The following is a 19,788-nucleotide window of genomic DNA, read 5'->3' as shown; positions in this document are numbered from 1 at the left end:
ACCAGCAGTTCCAAAGTCATGTTAAACAGAAGGAAAAGCGGTCAGAATGAAGCCAGTAAACCAAGCCGGCCTGAAGCCAGTGTGTGCATTCGTAATGTGATTCTCTTTCTATATCTCCATGCCTTCATGTCGTGAAAATATTATAAATGCGAGACAGAGACAGACCTGAGTGGCTAAAGGTGGTGCATTCACTGCCGTAGTGAGTGAGAGGCTCATTTAGGGGAAAATCACCTTGAGACACTGCAAGTTCTACAATGACGCCTCATAAATGCTCCGGAATCTGTCCTGAGCCACTTCCCAGGACAACCATGAGGGTGAGAGGAAGTGGCACCCGTGCCTGCTCCCCGTTCTTTTCTCCCTTTTCTCATGCTCCCACTGAGACCAGTTTGAGGTTTCCTGAAGTGGAATACACTGAGTGAAATCCTTCTCTACCAGGCCCGGCCGGTGTGACTCAGTGGTTGAGCGTCGACCTATGAACCAGGAGGTCATGGTTCCATTCCCAGTCGGGGCACATGCCTAGGTTGTGGGCTCCATCCCCAGTGTGGAGCGTGCAGCAGACAGCCAATCCATGATTCTCTCTCATCATTGATGTTTCTCTCTCTCCCTCTCCCTTCCTCTCTGAAATCAATAAAAATATATTTTTAAAAAAATATTTTCCACCAGTACTGACTGACAAAGCAGATGCCTTCCACTCTCACTTACTTCAGGTCGCACCAGAAGGACTCCAACACTCTGCGTAACGCTCAATGTACTCCTCATGGGAACATGGGAATGGGGCTGTCTTGTCTGTGCTGCCTTTGAACTAATTCGGACAAGATCCCAGGAGCCTCTTCTCTGCCAGGAAGATGGGGCAGCGGCTCCGGAAGGCTAACGCCGTCGGTCTGCCTTGGGCTTCCTTCCCCGCCCCCTCAGACATAGGTTTCCCTGTTTCCCCAGTCATCTCACAACAATGCACATCCAAGCCCTGCTGTGATTACAGGGAGACTGTGCTGATTACCAAGCTCTTCACATGTCAGAGCATGGCGAGGCCAGGGTGGTAGACCAAAGGAAATTTCCATTCTCCCTTCAGCTGCTGCGCAGGCTTGCTCTATATAGGAAAGTTAGCTGCTATTAAGTAATAACGTGCAGCTGAAGTTGGTCACTCGTAACAGCAGACAGATGGATAATGTTTTATTTGGGTTAGCCAGCTCTCTTGCAAATAAAGGGCCTGAAATTAAACTGTCTTTACAAACACATTCGGCAAATGATACCTCTGACTTATTCCGGTGCTCGGATTCTTTGCCATGGAAAATGGAAAATGCGTCTCCCGTTGAACCCAGTATCTGTTGAAACTTGTCTTTGCCGAGTGGAGAAAGGTTGATGTTCTATGGAATGAAAAAAAAAAAAAAAACTAAAAAAAGACTCTGCGTTGAGGAGGAAAGGGTATAACTATGCAAACCGCATTTAGAGATGGAAAGGGACTTTTTAGGACTTATGGAATTCAAAACAATAATAATGGAATGGAAACACAGGGAAAAGGCTAAATATTTGACCACAGAGGCAAATTGGATCATTAGACGCTCCCATGCAATGCAAAATGTGGGGTTTGTTTTGAAAGGCGCACTTGTTGATTTTCCAGTGGATAATAGGACAAAAGAAAGAGCTGGCCAAGTCACAGGCCATCATCACAGGCGAACCAGCCACGGGAGCCTCTGGGGGGCGGGGGGGGCGGGTGCTGTGTTCCTTGTAAGACATGTTCCTGGGCAGCACTGAGAGATTGTGATTCATAAGGTCAAGTGTGGGCTGAGAACTGGCATTTATAATGAACCCCAAGTGATGCCATGCTGCCCTTGGGTGTCCCCCTACTCTATGCTGACCTACCTTCAGTGTCCAGTGAGATGGACCACTCATCTTAGGCAGTGGTCGGCAAACTCATTAGTCAACAGAGCCAAATATCAACAGCACAACGATTGAAATTTCTTTCGAGAGCCAAATTTTTTAAACTTAAACTATATAGGTAGGTACATTGTTATTACCTTAATTAGGGTACTCCTAAGGCTTAGGAAGAGCCACACTCAAGGGGCCAAAAGGCCGGATGTGGCTCTCGAGCCGAAGTTTGCTGACCACGGATCTTAGGATATTCCATGACAACCAAGAGAGGTGTCTGCCTATAGAATGGATTAGCCTTGCCATTGGCTCAGTGACCTTGAACAAATCACTCTCTTTTTTATTCTCTCCCCTCCCCCCCAGACATAAAGTACAGTTTAGACCAGATTGGAACTCTTTAAAGTCCTGGAAATGTCAGATAAACGCCAGTTAGGCAGGTGTCTTTGCTGTAGGACTTCTCAGAGCCTGTACTGTACAAACACGTGGTATGACTCTCCAATGGGTGCAGACAGTGTTGTGTTTAGAGGTTTGCTAGGTAAAGCGTCCGGGTCATCTGATCACCTCACTTTCTTTGGGAACACCTGTAATCACCACGCACAGGAGGAGGCTGAGCAGGAGGCCGGCTAAGGTCCTTCTGGCTGCAGCTCTCATGGCCCCAGAATCCAGGCTCCCTCCTCAGGCCTCCCATGTTCTCTGGGATGGTACCCACCGTCCTAGAATAAGCCAGTGTGCCTGAACTTCTGTCCCCTGGGACACTTTTCCTGGCTCCCCAGGGACTCCGCCCGGCAGTTACCATATTTGTTTATTTCACCCCATGGACTTTCTGTTTCTGCTCTTTTGTTTCAAGGTAGTGAGTCTGAACTTGCAGACAACCCAGTGTATGTGCTTGTGAATTTCCCATGCTGTCTACATAATTCATTGAGTGGCGAACAGTGTAGCGCCTACTCTCACAGTGCAGTCTCAGAACTGGGGAGCTCCAGGGATTTATTAGAAATGCAGATCCCAGGCCCCTCTCTAGACCTGCTGGGTCACAAACTCATGGTGGTGCCCGGCCAAGTATGAGTCAAGACCTCCAGGTCATCCAAATGCTTCTGAACTTGGAGAACCAGGGGTGCAGAGGTGAGGAGCATGGACTCAGGCCCAGACCCTGTGCTCTACACCAGTTGCCTCACCTGGAATACAGGAATGGTTACAGTCTGTCTTTCAGAAGTGACGTGAGAACTCAATTACTACATGGCGTCTCTGTAAAAACGGGCACAGGATGAGCCACTAGTCAATCACAGCTCTTTATCTAGAACAGATACTAACTCGGAATGAGCAGGAACAAAGGTACACGGTGTTGCAGTGCATGTGCGAAGAGGTGCCCTATTCGAGTGAATCTGAGGACAGTGGGTAGATGGGAGCACAGCTGTGGAGACAGACAGATCTGGTTTGCCAACATGGCCCTCCATGGATTAACTTTATGAACCAGTGCGAATTATTTAATTTCTCTAAGCTTAGCATCCTCATTTAGAACATTGAGAAAATACTTTGTTTCCAGGTAGAGAGTAGGGTTAGCTAGAACACTGTCTGAAGCTGCTTTGAGAAGTGTCTGGTGCCCTCTTCTCAGCAAAAGCCAGCAGCGACCTAATGATGATGGCCCCGCACTGCCCAGTGTGTCTGTCCTCACAGACCGCCAGGCCACCACGTCCCCAACCAAGGGCTTCCTGCTCCACAGAACATTTGAGTCATGGTATCTAAGGCCCTATTCCTTGCCCTGAAAAGTTGTCTGGTCAAGATACAGATACATTTAAATATTGATTGAGAAGTATTTAATGAGAAAAGGTATTCAACTTTTCACTCCTTTCCTCCATTCTCCTTCTTCCAGTTGGAATCTTGTTCATTTGGATTTTTTCTATTCCATGTTTTGTCACAGACCGAGATTTAGAGTTCACATTAAGGATAGCCAGTGGCTTTACATGTTTCTTTAAGCACAGCACCTTGTAGGTCAAGCCCATCACCCTTCAGCACAAAATCTGTAGAAAGGGTGTCTGTGGTCAGGCATTCACTGGGTTTTGTCTTGGTGACAATTCCAAGAATTCAATGGCTTGTGGCAACAGAAGTTTTTCTCACCATCTTATGAGTCAGCTTTGGTTCAGCTATAGCTTGGCTCCAAGTGTCCCCTCCTCCTGGTCCCCATAGAAGGTACAGCCCAACCCGAGCCTCATCCAAGATCGTGCTACTTCCCTCTGTCCAGTCACCCCGCCTCACACTCCATTGGCCAAAACCGTCACATGACCACATGGGACACATGGGTGAAAACATACTCCCCTGCAGTGACAAGCCCAGGGAGGGATTCTATGGACAAATGCTGGTGGCCAATAACTGGCAGCAACAAACAAAGAGCAATGACAGCAATGACCGCAGCTCTGCGGGTTAGATCCCAGTTCATATCTTTAAGACCAAGGTCATTAGGACAGAGGAAATGGGGTCGTGAATGTACCATAATCTCAGCTAGTTCTTCCCCCAATGGCAGTGTGATTCTCTGAGGAACCATGGCCAATTCCCCAGCTTCCCAGGAGCTGCCACCCTTCCAGCCGGCCATCCTCAGTCCTCCAGGCCCGAGGGAGGGAATGGGGCTCCAGGAGGAAAGAGCCATTTCCCTGCAGACAAGGACCAGAGGCCGCCCTTGGGAATCCGCTGAGAGTCAACTTGGGCCACCTCATCCTTTTTTACTGAGTATGTTCATTTCCAAGGCCACCTGAGCACAGCCATCCGTGTCCTCGGCGGAGATGGGCGGAATCAAGAAGTAGACTGAGAACAGTCAGACCAGCCACTGAAGCACGTCGTGGTAGGCGGGGAGGAACAGGGGACCATGGCAGGAGGCCAGTGCCAGAGGTCCTGTGTGCCGTGCGGCCATGGTCCCAGGATCCAAAGGGAGGATAGCTAAGCCTCACTGATTTTATTGTCAATTACTTTTAAACCTCCTGAGTCCAGAGAACCCCTTGTCAAGCATTTCTTTGCCTACTTAATATTTAAGCCTGTGTGCCTTTAAAGCGAAATTTAATCCAGGTATTTTGGATTCATAGCCAAAAAAAAAAAAAAAAAGGAAAAAGAAAGAGATCACCAAAAAATTGTTTTGTCAATAATATTCAACATCCAAGAAAGTTTTTTGAGTTTTGGAGCAACTTTTCTTACAAACAGGAAGCTGTTTTGCTAAAGCTTTAAAGTCAAATTCCCATCAAATTTTGATTAAAGCCAAAGTTACAGTTCGAGCTGGGTTCACCCCTCCATACCCACCACCTCACTGAAGGGACAGAGAAGGACTCCCTGAGGTGGGAGAAAGTCCAGATTTGGGAACCTGCTGCCTCCCCAACTTTCATTTGGTCATGTTTCTGCAGGATCAAAGGCCTTGTTGCCCCCCCCCCCCCCCGCCCCCCGGAACATGGAAAGAAGTTACCCAACACGGGCAAATGGAAAACTTCCAAACTTGGACTCAACAGGGCTCTAGGTTTTTAGAAGGTCTCAGTATTGCACTAACTAGGAAAAAAAAAACACACATTAATACTCTAAAAAGTTAATACCTAGCACTGGTCCACTGAGTAGCTGGCATTTACCTAGAAAGATGGTATAGATTGGACATTCTGGAAACTAATCAACAGGTGTGTGCCTTGCCTGCGTGCGATAGTCTTATCCGAGAATGCTAAGAGGTGGTGGGGGTGGGGGGAGCGGAGGGTAGCACTTACCTGTATGTCACGGCCTGGTGGTTCTCCACCTGTGTTCCCGGAGCCACGAGTCAGACATGCAAATTCTTGGGCTCCACCCAGACCTACTGAATCAGAAACTCCGAGCCTTGCAGGCGGTTCTGAGGCCGCGAAGCTTGAGCACCTGTGTCAGGTGGTGGCCAGCATGGGCGCAGGTGCCTCCGAGGGGCTGCTGTCGCCTGCCAGCTGCGGAGAATTTGGGTGATTCACTTAGCCTGCCTGTGCCTCAGTTCCCTCCTCCTGAGAAGGAATAAAATACAGTGGGGCCTTGACTTACGAGTTTAATTCGTTCAGAGACCGAGCTCGTTAAGGAGCTCGTTAAGGAGCTCATTAACTCAAATTACTCTATCAACTCAATGCAAAAATTTGGCCGAGAGACCGCTGGTATCTCAAAAAACTCATTAGTTGGGACACTTGTAAGTCAAGGCCCCACTGTACTGTAAATTAAGAGCATATGATGCCCAGCTGGCATGGCTCAGTGGTTGAGTGTTGACCTTTGAACCAGGAGGTCACGGCTCGATCCCCATCAGGACACATGCCTGGGTTGCAGGCTCGATTCCCAGCAGGGGGCATGCAGGAGGCAGCTGTTTCTATCTCTCCCTCTTCTTTTCTCTCTGAAATCAATAAAAATCTATTTTTCTTTAAAAAAAAAAGCATCTGATAAAGTGTAAGTGATAAAGCAGGCATGCGAGTGAGGTTGCTGCTGGACTCCCACAGAGGGATGACGGAGAAAGAGGTCATTTGCCAAACTCACAAACACCCGGGAGAGCTGCGGGTAGAAGGGGCTACACAGGTTGGTAGCTGGGACCTCTTAATGATAAAAGAGTAACTATTGCAATTATTTACAATAATTGGTGGATTAGAAAGGAAGCATGAAGTGTATGTACCCTTCTTTGTGTAAGACGGATAAGAAGTGTGTGCGAGTGTGTGTGTGTGCGAGTGTGTGTGTGTGTGTGTGTGTGTGTGGCTCAGGAAGAGGCATTTCAGAAAAGCAGGAGGTAACAGAACCTGTTGAATTGAAACCGATCACATTCAATGCTGGCGGCTGAGGCTTAAGAACTCTGGCCTCATTCTTCCTGCCGTGAACCGTCTGTGTGAGGAAGGCGGGTGTGTGCCACCTCCCAGGTCTCAGCCACCTCGCTTGCAAAATGGGTGTCAGATGCCTAGGTTTTGACAGTCCTTTCAACTCTGATGGCCTGTGACTCAACAATAAGAATGCGTTTCCACAGGCGGTAAAAATATTCTAGACTCTTCCCTTCAGTCCGCAGTGTTTACTTCCTCCGCACTTCCCCTTCCTGCCTCCTGCCCGCGGGCCAGTGGACAGTGGGCCTCAATGGGGGCCAGTTCACCCTCTTTCCAGGGGGCTTTACGGTGGAACTCCCTCCGGAGGGTGAGAATTCCCTCCTGAGGGCTGGGCTTGGGGCTGCACTTTAATCCTTAAACACTCCTGAGCCTGTGCCCTGGCACCATGCCAGACGGCCAGGGGTTGGAGATGAATGCTAGGCCCCAGCCCTTGGGGAGGGGGGAGGGAGGTATTAAGGGTCAGTTTCTTTGTAAACACCTGTGAACCCCATGTGTCCCTCTCTCTTCCAGGCAGGAGCAGCACCCCATGGTAGCCAGGTGGGCGAAGGGGAGCCAGGACGGTGCGCCCGCCTTGAAGAAGACGGCTTCTGACCTGCTGAGTAAGTGACCAGGCAGCAAGCAGCGCTGGGGGCATGGGGTGCAGCGAGGGAGGCAGAAGGCGCCTCCCTTTGAGTGCTGTCCACCAGCTGCTCTTTTCCATGGAGAGATGCTAAAGCCAAGACCCAGAGGCTCCGGGTCTTCCTCCCCAGGCCACGCTCCCCGGCTCTGCTAGGAGGCGCTGCTGGGGTCATTAGCGCTGACCCAGGCCTGCAGGAACAGGGCTGAGGAAGCGGATGCGGCTCTTCCCAGACTGGCCCGCTGCCCCTGTGGGAGAGGTTAAGGCAGGAGCTCTGCGGCACAGCCTTCACACACCCAGCCAAGTTTTCCAGCAGCTGCTTGTGCCCGCAGGACCCTGTGTATCACTCACGCTCCAAAACTGCAGCCTCCGTTTTGATTGCAGTGGCTGGGATGGCATGCACTTTCCTGGGCAGGTTTTTTTTTGTTTTGTTTTTTTTAAGTGCATGCAGTTACTTGTCTCTGCGAAGCGGGAGTTCTGAGCTTGTGCGCTTGGGCACGCCAGCACAGCCTCACTTCCAAACGTTCCCCCTGGTCCCGTTCCCGGTGGCCACAGAGACGTGAAGCTGGCAGGCCCCCTAGACCCAGGCTCACCCATTAGACCTTGTGCGTTTCTTTTAGATGGATCCCCAGTAAGTGGAATAGGCTTCGGTGGGTAAAATAACTTCTGAATAGCTCCTGGCCCTTCTTTGCAATGGAAAAAAGAGAAAATGACTTTCCTTTCCAAGAAAAAAGTAAGATCATTCCAGGGGACATTCAGTAAATGACACCCTCTCGCTAAAGGAACAGGAACATTAAGAGCCCGCAGTCCCCTGCATCCCCACGTGTCCGCCCGGGATGGATACAGTTTCACTTTCCTTGGAGGGATTTGCTGAGGATTATTTTCAAACCCCCTATCGAGGCCCTGCTGCTCTAAAGCGAGATCATTGCCTGAATCACAGACCGCTGCATACCAGTTCCTTTTCATCACGGGGATTTTTAGAATTTTTTTAAAGATGCCATTTGGGGTGGGAAAAATAAACATGCCGACCAGGTAGAGTTCCCCCTAATCGCTCCCATTATCTTTTCAAGGAATGTAGGGGTGACTCATCTCAGTCACCAGGCAGGTACTATAAGACGCTGGGTGGCCTCACACCCAGTGTGTCCCTGTCTGTGAACCAGCAAGCAGCGTGGGAGCCCAGCTTTCTTCCCGGTAGGTCTGCTGGCCCCGCTGTTCCACCCTGCGCGTGTTTACTTGTTCTTTAACTCTTCAAAGTGCGTCCCTGCGCTGGCTCTGCTGAGTTCTGAAGAAGTAGGGCAGAATGTGCGTGCCACACCGGAATGCCGTACCTGCTATGGGGTATTGATAGCACTGCTAAGATTAACCAGCATATCGATTAAGCTATTCGTCAAGCTTAATTATTCACTACGTGTTTGTTTGGGGTTGGTGATAACTTAGTCTTTTCCGATGTAATCAAGACTAGGGGAGGTCATGGATTCTAAAGCATTCATTAGATTGGGGAGGGGGGAATAAATAGCTATTATAGGGAATATCATGCAAAAGGGTAAGTTTTAAATATTTTTATTACAAGTTTTAAAAACGTGTATTCGTATTCTCCATCGCTTATCAAGAACTACCTGTGGATGGTAAATTTTAGTTATATCTATACTGATCCTATGCTTAGTCAACTTATTTTTAAATTCTCTACAATTGGATATTATGGCAGCTGGATATACATACACATTCCTAACACTCTGTGGGGTAGATGCATGTAAGTATGGTATTGCAAAGGGAAAATTAGCATCATATTTTAAACGGGTGGGAGGGGGGCTCGGTTTTGGTTCTTTATAGCACTATCTCATTTAACCATCACAAAACCTTAAAGACTAGGCTTTATTCTCATTTTACAGATCAGAGAGCTGAGGTCCAGAGAGGTTAGTAGCTTGTCCCGGCTCACACAGCGGATAACTGGGAGAGTCCGCATTTAACCCAGGTTTGCTTGTCTCCAGGGCTCCTCACCTCACCCCACTGCCTTCCTCAAGTCCAAGTGGGTTAGCCTTGCCTGCAGAAGTCTCCTTTCTTCTGCCCATCCACATGCTTTCATACTCACGTCACATGTTTACCCTGGTTCTATCTTCTAGGCAGTCTGCCACTGTGACAGTGATAAAATATCTCTTTGTCGCTTCCTCAGGTGGTCCCAAGAGGCTGAGCATGGACCCAGTGCACCTCAGCATGTCCAGCGCGCCCTTGGTGAGGCACTCGGACAGGCCCCGCGTCATGTCCAAGAGCGGGCACAGCAACGTGAGAATCGACAAGGTGGATGGCATATACTTACTCTACCTTCAAGACCTGTGGACGACCGTGATCGACATGAAGTGGAGATACAAACTCACCCTGTTCGCGGCCACGTTCGTCATGACCTGGTTCCTTTTTGGGGTGATCTACTACGCCATCGCGTTCATTCATGGGGACCTAGAACCCGGCGAGCCCATTTCTAACCACACCCCCTGCATCATGAAGGTGGACTCCCTCACGGGGGCGTTTCTCTTCTCCCTGGAGTCCCAGACCACCATCGGCTACGGCGTCCGCTCCATCACGGAGGAGTGCCCTCACGCCATCTTCCTGCTGGTCGCTCAGCTGGTCATCACCACCTTGATCGAGATCTTCATCACGGGCACCTTCCTGGCCAAAATCGCCAGGCCCAAGAAGCGGGCGGAGACCATCAAGTTCAGCCACTGCGCGGTCATCACCAAGCAGAACGGGAAGCTGTGCCTGGTGATCCAGGTGGCCAACATGCGCAAGAGCCTCCTGATCCAGTGCCAGCTCTCCGGCAAGCTCCTGCAGACCCACGTCACCAAGGAGGGCGAGAGGATCCTCCTCAACCAGGCCTCCGTCAAATTCCACGTGGACTCCTCTTCCGAGAGCCCCTTCCTCATTTTGCCCTTGACCTTCTACCACGTGCTGGATGAGACCAGCCCCCTGAGAGATCTCACACCCCAGAACCTGAAGGAGAAGGACTTTGAGCTCGTGGTGCTCCTCAATGCCACCGTGGAGTCCACCAGCGCCGTCTGCCAGAGCCGCACGTCTTACATCCCAGAAGAGATCTACTGGGGCTTTGAGTTCGTGCCCGTGGTTTCTCTCTCCAAGAACGGGAAGTACGTGGCTGACTTCAGTCAGTTCGAGCAGATCCGGAAGAGCTCCGATAGCACGTTTTACTGTGCGGATTCCGAGAAGCAGAAACTGGAGGAGAAGTACAGGCAGGAGGACCAGCGGGAGAGAGAACTTCGGACTCTCCTGTTACAACAGAGCAATGTTTGATGGCGGTGCCCTGGCCTCAGTTGCCTCTGCGGCCATTTCCACATCCAAGCTCCTTCGAACAAAAATGTGTGGATGCATTTCTAAAAACACTGCACAGATGTGCTAAATCCATCTTCTCCTTTGATCTGGTGGCTCAACAAGAATCTCCACCTTCGAGAGGGTTCCTTGTTTAAATGCTTTGTCTGAAGCGAATTCCCAAAGTTCAGATTTTCTAAGATGGGGCTACATTTGGCAGGACTTGGTGTAGGGCGATTGCAAACATGTCCTGCAGGATGGACAGACAGTCAGCATGCTGAGAGTGAAGGGAAGGCATTTCTCTAGAAGGCTATCAGCTGTAATATAAGGTATTTATGCAATCCGATATCAAAGGCATGTGGCCTTGAAATGTGGTTCAGTGTTCACTCACATCATGGTTTAAACTCTTTTCGAGCAGAGAAAATGGTATATGTTCTGGAGGCTATCTGTTAATACAACAAATGGAGCAGGGGGAGTCTGTATTCACAAAATATAATAATTCCATTTCTGCCTTTTCCCAGTGGATTTAATTGTGCAGCATGAAATTGGTCCCTCAGGAATTAACAGTTGTGAAACATGTACAAATGGAATTGAGGCTGTTGTCCGCACTAATTTTTGCTGGAATGTACTAGCCCCTTCTTGTTCAACATGTGGCTCCCAGGCCAGCAGCATCAGCCCCTTGAGAACTTATTAGCCACATAGAGGCCCAGGCCCTGCCCCACTTAGAGAACCAGAGTCTGTATGGTCCCCACACCCCCATGGGACTCACACACACTTGAGTTTGAAAAGCTCCTCTCTGGGCAGTGCATTCAGAGTGACCTTGGAAGCTGCGGGCCAGTGAGGGTCCCCTGTCCACGTGGCCTCCAGATCTGTCCTTCCTTCGGTTCTTCATTGTGCACCAAGCTTCCTTTCAGCCACTTCTTTCCTGATCTAGTAAAACACCTTGTCCACAGGGGAAGGGTCACTGACAGTCCAAGAGCAAAATCAAACTCTTGCAGGTAATGGTCGCCTCATTCACGCTCAGTACCTGGTTGTCAATGGTGGTTAGAACCAGAGGAAAATTAAGCTGTGCCATGGTCAGAACTTTGCTCAGATGTTGAAATCTAGTGGGTCAGATGGAGCCATGGGGAAGGAGAGTGGCTGAGGATAAATAATTCATACACAGGCCACTCCTTGAAGCATGAACAACATCTGATAATTTGATAACATGTCAAGAATGTCCTCAGCATTTAAACAAAGCTTGTGCAACTCAGTGTTACAGAGGTAACATTTGCCTTTGGCAGAATTTAGGGACCAGGCGCCCTGCATTTCTTTGGGGTAGAGAAAATATGGGCTACGATTGGCTAAATGTGTGCAAGGTGAATTCTCACTTCATTCGAAATGCGGTGGATTTGCATATTCCCTCAAGAAAAATGTCACTATAAGTGTGTAGGTGGACCTACATGTAAGCCACATATGTATACACACATGCATACATAGGCACAGGCATGCAAACAACACAGACACAGGCACACACATGCACGAGATACACCACACACACACACACACACACACACACACACACGGACGCACACCCTAGCTCTTGAAGCATGATGGTGGAAATTATCAATGAAAGACATTTGCAGTTAAAATTTTGTTCTCTAAGATGGGGAACACTGGGACTTGGAGGAAATGGGGAAAGTGGTGGGATTCAGATGGTCGGTGAAATGGTGATGTGGACCACAGCAAGTGTGGTCGTCTCTTGATGTGACCAGATTTCAAATGTCCTTTAATAGAAAGTGTGGCTAACGCCACTGACCTGGAGCAGCCCATCGAATGCAGGGCCAGAATAATGGGGGTAAAGTCGTAAAGGTTCAAAGAACAATCTCAATGCACAAGAGCTTTTGTCTTATTATTCAGGAAGTTTTCTTCTATTTCTGTTATAATTTTATGGCAGATTGTCTTAGATCTTAAAAACATTACATGTAGTCAGATAACCCCTTTTAGTTGTGATGTGTGATTTTTTATTGTATATTGTGGTCTAATTGGCAGAAGAATAATGTCAGGGGCATGTTTACAGATTTTCCGTCGCACAAGTAAATTCTTCTCACAGTATTGCCATCAATGTCACTTGGAATGTGATCAAGGTTAGGAATCTTACCTGCTTATATTGTATATGGTACAATGATGTAGCACAAGATTGAAAAATCTCTTTTATGTTCACTTAGCAATCTACTTCAGCCAAATGTGGAAGACTTGATCATCTGATCTTTCGCACTATATGCAAAATAAATATGCAGTGTCTTAAAAGCCAATACTCGTGGAAGTCAATAAGTGATATTACAGTGTAGTTTTTCATACGTAGGTCTAAAGTCATGGCTGGTTTGAAACTTAGCATTTTCCAGTAATATTATTACTTTCTACGAAACACTCTAATGTTGACATGCTAACAAAAAAGGATTCGGATGGCAAACTGATTCTATGTGAACAGTCTTCTGACTGAAAGAGATTCACGCTTGACCCTCCAATTAAGAAGAAGTCAAACTAATGGAGTGTTTTTGATCCAAAAAGTCTTTTGCATTTTGAAGGATTTCCAATGCACCAGGCCTTCTCAGTGAGACCATTCAAAAATGCCGTGTTCCATCAGAGAAACCACGAATCCATGTCTTATTTCAGAAATAAGATGTGTTATACTTACATGGTACCCAGCAGCCAGTGGTCCCAGAAGCATAGCAAAGTGTCATTCATTGGCCCTCACAGTGGGTCGCCGTTGGGATGGGGGTGGAGGCACCCAGGGGTGCCCTTCCCCACTCATGGGGATGTTACAGCTCAGAGAGGAGACCAGAAATTGAAATAGCTGGTCCAAAGGGGGGAGTTGCCATCAGTGAGTGGACCAGATGTTTAGTTGCATTTACACAACCCATTGAATTAAATTTTCAATTTTTAATTGACTGTGATTTTGCTATCACTGAAATGTAAAGTAAGGTGTAGAGACATGTGACGCTTCTATTACAGGATGATCCTTTCTCCCTTGCTTAGATCCTCAGTCCTCTTATATCACCTGGAGGAAGGAGGAAATAGAAAAGCAAGGCAAAGAAGGCGCAGGGCCTTTGCACTGGTAGCTCAGTAAAGATCATCTCATCCTTGGCCTTCATTCACTACCTTGTCACCAAGGTCTAAGCGTCAGACATTTTGATCACGTGACATAAGGGAGACTTCCAGTCTCTCAATCTCTGCTCTTCTTTGAAACAACTAGTTTTGAATCCAGGTTATCTCATCATAGCTCCGTGGGACAGGACTCTTTAGTGAGAGGCATCAATATTCACAGTCTTGGTTTCCAAGCTCTCAGTGAGCACTGACTTCCCGCACTTGACCCTGGGTAGGTCCAAGGCCCAATTGATGTTCTTCCCCTGGGAAGATGTACACTTGAAGGTCCAAAGCTTAACATTTCACTTCTAGTGGATTAACTGCACACATGTTGCCCTTTGTGAGTTTCAGTTTATTTTTAATCAGAATGACCTGCCAATCAACCAAACCTCTGGCCTGTGGGCTGCAGTGAGCGGTGGGTGTTGTTTCTCAGCCTGAAGGGCCTCAGAGCAGAGCTGAGAGTCTGCACAGTTAGAATGTCCAATGAAATGATATGTGAGAACCTAATTGAGATTTTAAAGAACAAAAGAGTTAACTTCTTGAGGCATTGGTATTTGTCAGTAAACTGTTTTTCTTGTTGTTATGTTGTTCTCATTTTTTTAAAAAAGAATCTAAAACAAAATCTTCGCCTTTCCAGTAAGGAAGGCACTGAGAAAAGTATAAAAACTGAAAGCTAGGGGTTGACTGAGCACCTCTCACGTAAGCCCTTCTCCCAGCGGACAAGAACTTCTTTGCAGGCAAAGCTAGGCCACTCATCTTACATTACAACTGACTGTCATTATATCTTCTGGCTTCCCAGGAGGACCAGTTTTCCCAGTCTTTCAGAAACACTGACGGATTAAGTCCAATTTCCCCCCCAAAGTTTTTCCACTAAATGCTGACTGACAATAAAACATGAGGCAGAAATAAGGCTTCAGCACTTTCCTTTCGTTCTCGTCCTCTGTCCGTCTCCTGGGGGACTTGGTGTCCCCTCAGCTTGATCTGTGGGGGTTGGCTGTTCCATCCTGGCTGTCCATTCCGTCAAGTCAGATAATCCTGTGGGTTCAAAATAATCAATCCCAAATCATAATCCTTGGATGTTTACGGTAGATGCCCAAAAATTGGGGACAGGAATTTTCTTTCCAATTGCTATGTTGCTGGTGTATAAACACAGAAGACCAAGAAAAAGCTCTTGATTAGAAGTGATGGGTAATTCCTAATAAAATTACAGGAATTAATTGTGTAAGATTAGGACGTCATTTTTTAAAATATATTTTTATTGATTTCAGAGAGGAAGTGGGAGGGATGGAGAGATAGAAACATCAAGGATAAGAGAGAATCATTGATCAGCTGCCTCCTGCAAGCCCCACACTAGGGCTTGAGCCCACAAACTGGGCCTGTGCCCTGACTGGGAATCGAACTGTGATCTTCTGGTTCATAGGTCGATGCTCAACCATTGAGCCACGCCGGCTGCGCAGGACATCATTCTGGATACATGCTTCTAGAAGCCAAAGGTGTCATATATGTATGTAAATGCCATATCACTCTGACTATAACCCCAGAATCAGGAATGCCTGTGTATGCAGGGCATGTCCTGTACTGCATTCTGATGGACTTTATGGAGATGTTCCAAATGTCCTATCTTCGTTTTTATCAATAAATTACAAAATTGCATAGGCAGTTAGAAAATAAACCTTCACATGGAACTGGATGTCTTGTATACTTATTTGCTAATGCTGCCGACTTTACAGAAAGTATTCACAGAATCCCAAACTATGCCCTTCTCTAGAAGACCAAAGAAGAAATGTCCCTTCCTTTAGAAGCTACGGCTTTCATACAGCTGGTAGTAGAGAAAGGGGGTATTCCAAAAAAAATTTTTCTTGGCTTGCTCAATTAGTAAAATAAATGTCAACCAATCACTGGGGGCCTTTGATACAGTCTGTGCAGCATAGAGCAGGCCGCTATTTGAGCCTGTCCATCAAGGAGAAGCCTCTAGTGTTGGGCTCAGAGCCCTCATTCCCAACCCCCTGTTGGAGAATCAGGCCAAGGGTTTTGTGGCCCTGACCAGCAGTGGATGGGCAAAGCCAAAGATGAAGGAGTCACCCTGAAAGTCCATCACCAAGGTTGTTGCTTAGCAACTCTCATTTCATGATGGAGTGCTTCACTGTGATCTTTATCTGAGGTCAAATCTTATCTAGTATCAAGCCTTCCCACTCCCTTAAGATATCCAAAAATACTCAAATTAAGGGTAGAAGCCCCTCAAAATTAGACTCCAATGGAGCTATTACAATTGATTATAGAGTACCTATTTCCTAAAAAAAAGTCACAAGTTGTTGACTCTGAGCTAAGAAATGTGATCTCTTTGGCTTATTGTAACTACTATTGCCACTATTGCAAATGTCCTTCATATTGTTTACAAAGTAAAGAGCTTCCAAGAAGGTGTTTGGAGAGGAGTTCAAAGAAATGCTTTTGTTTTTCATTCACTGTAATTTAACTATATTTTTCATCTGCAATCAAATCTTAAGAGTAAGGATGTCGCATTAAAACAAATCACTGCAGGAAGTATGACTGTACCAGGGACTTTTTACAAAAACAAACTTCCAGATCACAAGAGGAAGCTGTGTTTGTGCACCGCCAGAGTGTAAAATAGCAGCCAGGAGAGGAAGGCAGGGTAACAGCCAACTTGGATCTATTTTTGAAGAATTATTTCTGTAGGGTGTCATGGAATTGTAAGTTATGAAAAAAGAACGCTTTGGTAAACAGACTGCTGGATTCCAAAAGGACCCACTCCAAAATACCACTTAATGGAATTCAAGGGACTGTTATGAAGATTAAAATCCCAAGTCACATGCGGATTTTGCAAGCAAACAGTCCCACTCCTGGCAAAGCCTGGCGGTGTGCTCTAACCAGCGTCTGGATCGTGCCTCGGTCTCCTGCCACATATCGCTCTATGTCTGATCGCTATACCGTGACACGCAAGTGTCCTTGCTTTCCTCTGATTTTAACATGGTCTTAAACTTGGATTTGCCTTTAGTAGAACAGTGACTCATGTTCCTCACGGTTGAGCTGCTATAGGGTGCGTGTTGGAAATCTCACACTAACTGATATGTACAACCTGTCACTGCTGAGCCGAAGCATCCCGTATCAGTTTTAATGATGCTCTCGTGGTCTACAAATCCATACCTCTATTTGTCAAACCATTTCTTGTTTGCATATGATCTCCATCACTTTTCTTTGTTAATATGTGGAATCACTCTAATCTGTGAAACAATAGGAAATACAAATGTAGTAAAGCCAATTCCATAGTCTCGAGTCTGTTTATTTCATCCGGGTGGTGATGGTGCTGTTGTGGTGCCCTGTGGAGACAAAGCTAATATTTCCTGAGAGGGCTCAGAGGTAAACTCACTCAAAATAGCTGTTTCCAATGGTTGTAACGACCGTCATTTGGGGATGGCTCCCTCCTAAGAACTTACAATGTTAGTTCCCATCAGTGCCTAAAGGACTGCATTTTGCTTCCTTTCTCATCAAAGAAAAAAACTGAAACCCCTGCCTCACCTCTCTTTTTTTTAAATTTTGGCCTTGACGCTCTATTGATCATTTCATTCTAGCGACAATTAAAGATCAAGTCATTATTTCACAGCAACCTTTCAGCACCTTACTGCCTACCAAAGTCCCTTACATTCCATAGCTCGTTTACTTTGATGGATTAAAAGAAAGAAAACATAATTATATAAGCCTTAAAGACACCAGTGTGGGTGACATTGTAAAGCAACACAGCCATTCAACATCCACATGGCAGAGATAAGCACCCAGGGACAGCTGTCGTCCTGGAAGCACTTGCCTGGGGAAGCACACGCAGACACGTGGCTGCCACAGGAGCACAGACAGGCACGTGGCTGCCACAGGAGCACAGACGGGCACGTGGCTGCCACAGGAGCACATGTAGGCACATGGCTGCCACAGGAGCATATGCAGACATGTGGCTACCACAAGAGCACAGACAGACACGTGGCTGCCACAGGAGCACATGCAGACATGTGGCTACCACAAGAGCACAGACAGACACGTGGCTGCCACAGGAGCACACGCAGACATGTGGCTGCCACAAGAGCACAGACAGACACGTGGCTGCCAAAGGAGCACATGCAGACACATGGCTGCCACAGGAGCACATGCAGACATGTGGCTGCCACAGGAGCACACGCAGGCACATGGCTGCCACAGGAGTACATGAAGACATGTGGCTGCCATAGGAGCACAGAAAGACATGTGGCTGCCACAGGAGCACACCGTTCTCAGTGGTGGCAAGACTGTTCTTTGAGTGAGAATGTGACAGCTAGAAATAAGGAAGGCTGGTCATAGAGCAGGAAGTCAACTTTGTGGATGCTGTTTGGGAAAAAAAACAACATTAAATAGCTTTCCAGAAAGTGTGTAGTAACCTGGAATACAGCGATGAAGTGCATCTGCAGGACACGCTTTATTCATTTTAATCTGCACGGAATTTCCCAGACACGTGTTATTTTCTACTCTTGCCTCAAGCATCTGCTTGCCTTATGGGGTGACTTTGGCTGAGAACTGACCCTCCATGTCCAAGACATAAGACAACTTTGCTTTCACCACACTATGGCGATGGGGCCGTGACTATGGGAATTGTCACAGTAGCATTGGGTTCTGGGCTGGGAACACGGCATCCTGGCAGCCATGGCCCTCTTCTCAGAAGTCCTTGACTTTGTTCACCTGTCATAAAAAATGTCAAACAAACAAGCTTAATGGTTAAATTTTCATGCAGAAGTCCCTCTTCTTCCCCAAAACTGAATATTTTTCAAGTTTTCTACTCCTTTATTTGAATGTAACACGTCCATGATACTGCTCAGCACGTGGGATAGTTGAATGTCCCAAATGTGTTTTCCAGCCCCAAGGACCACCCTCTCTGTCATTCTTGGTCTGCCTCTGTTGAGTTTGTGAGATACCCCTGCTCTCAACAGTCCACCCTCCTGTGCACTGTGTGCATGTGTGGAAAGATCTGCCACATCTGCTAAAACAAGACTCACTGCCTCACATCCACACAGAACATGATGTGCTTTCCCTTGCCCCGCCCCCATCATGAACCTGCTACCTCTGAAGTGTGTTGCCTCTTCTGCTCAAACAAGCCACACACACACACACACACACACACACACACACACACATCTCATGACTTCAGGTCACTTCTTGGATTTGCAGGGAGCAATCAATACTCATTCTGAATGCCTCACACAACTTCTAATATTTAATAGTCCGTTTTAGACCCGATGAAGGAGGTAGGACATGTCCAGCTACCACACTTTACAGGAGACCCGAACACTCACCGAGGTTCAATGCTTCGCCCAGTGTGACCCGGCGAGCCAGTGCAGGGAGCTAGGTCTTTCCCTTCTGGCCGCGTGTTCTATCCCCGGAACTTACAACATGGGACTCCCATTGTACAGCTGAATCTGGTGTGAGACGGGTCAAGACTAGGGCCACAGAGAGGCAGAATGAGCTGCCCAGGGAGCATGAGCTGGGGATGGAAGGATTACTAATATATGAAGGCCTAGCGAGCCCAGGGCTCTGTTATTCAGGAGCTGAACCCATGGAATATAAAGCTGAGTGCTTCATATCATGTCTACCTTCTGAAATCAATAAAAATATATATTTTTTAAAAGAGCCACAGGCCTGCTGTAGGCTTGTAAGGTCAAACAATTGGCCAAAGAATAGACATGGAGTGGACAGGATTAAGAAATCTCAGAAAAAGGTTGTGATGACCAAGTAACTGTACTTAGTTTGGTTCAAGTTTCCTTACATTCATTATGACTGTGTCAATGTAAGAAACATCCAAACCTGAGGAGAATTTTTACAAGAGTTTATTTGAGCCAAACTGACAACATTTGCTGAGGAGCAAGATCTCAAATGCTCCATAAAGTCAGTTTTCAGCTGTTTTTATGCATTTGAAATGAAGGCGGGATGTAAGAAAGATTACAGGAGGGTGGGAAAGCAAGGTGGGAACGAGCTTACAGGATAGCTAGCAGGATCATGTGCTCTCTTGAG

At 47.2% G+C, this 19,788-nt stretch overlaps 1 protein-coding gene across 5 annotated transcripts in view; it reads left to right on the top strand.

The window, feature by feature from the left end:
• The window catches only part of KCNJ15 (potassium inwardly rectifying channel subfamily J member 15), a 43,966-nt gene extending 26,943 nt beyond the window's left edge, over positions 1-17,023 (top strand). The window contains exons 1-3 of one of the 5 annotated variants that reach the window (XM_070407194.1): positions 6,299-6,402; positions 7,203-7,291; positions 9,479-17,023. In XM_070407194.1, the coding sequence (XP_070263295.1) occupies positions 7,219-7,291; positions 9,479-10,605 (1,200 nt within the window). In that variant the 5' untranslated portion in view covers positions 6,299-6,402; positions 7,203-7,218 and the 3' untranslated portion in view covers positions 10,606-17,023. Of the gene's footprint in view, positions 1-6,298; positions 6,403-6,819; positions 6,842-6,981; positions 7,000-7,202; positions 7,292-8,378; positions 8,500-9,478 lie in introns of those variants that run through there. The other 4 variants (XM_070407192.1, XM_070407195.1, XM_070407196.1 and 1 more) reach the window with 4 other exon arrangements.
• The last annotated feature ends 2,765 nt before the right edge of the window (positions 17,024-19,788 follow it).

The sequence above is a fragment of the Myotis yumanensis genome, unplaced genomic scaffold (assembly GCF_028538775.1).
Source record: "Myotis yumanensis isolate MYYU_CA2020_CCGP unplaced genomic scaffold, mMyoYum1.0.hap1 SCAF_2, whole genome shotgun sequence".
NCBI classification, from domain to species: domain Eukaryota; kingdom Metazoa; phylum Chordata; class Mammalia; order Chiroptera; family Vespertilionidae; genus Myotis; species Myotis yumanensis.
This window is presented reverse-complemented; position numbering and strand designations above follow the sequence as displayed.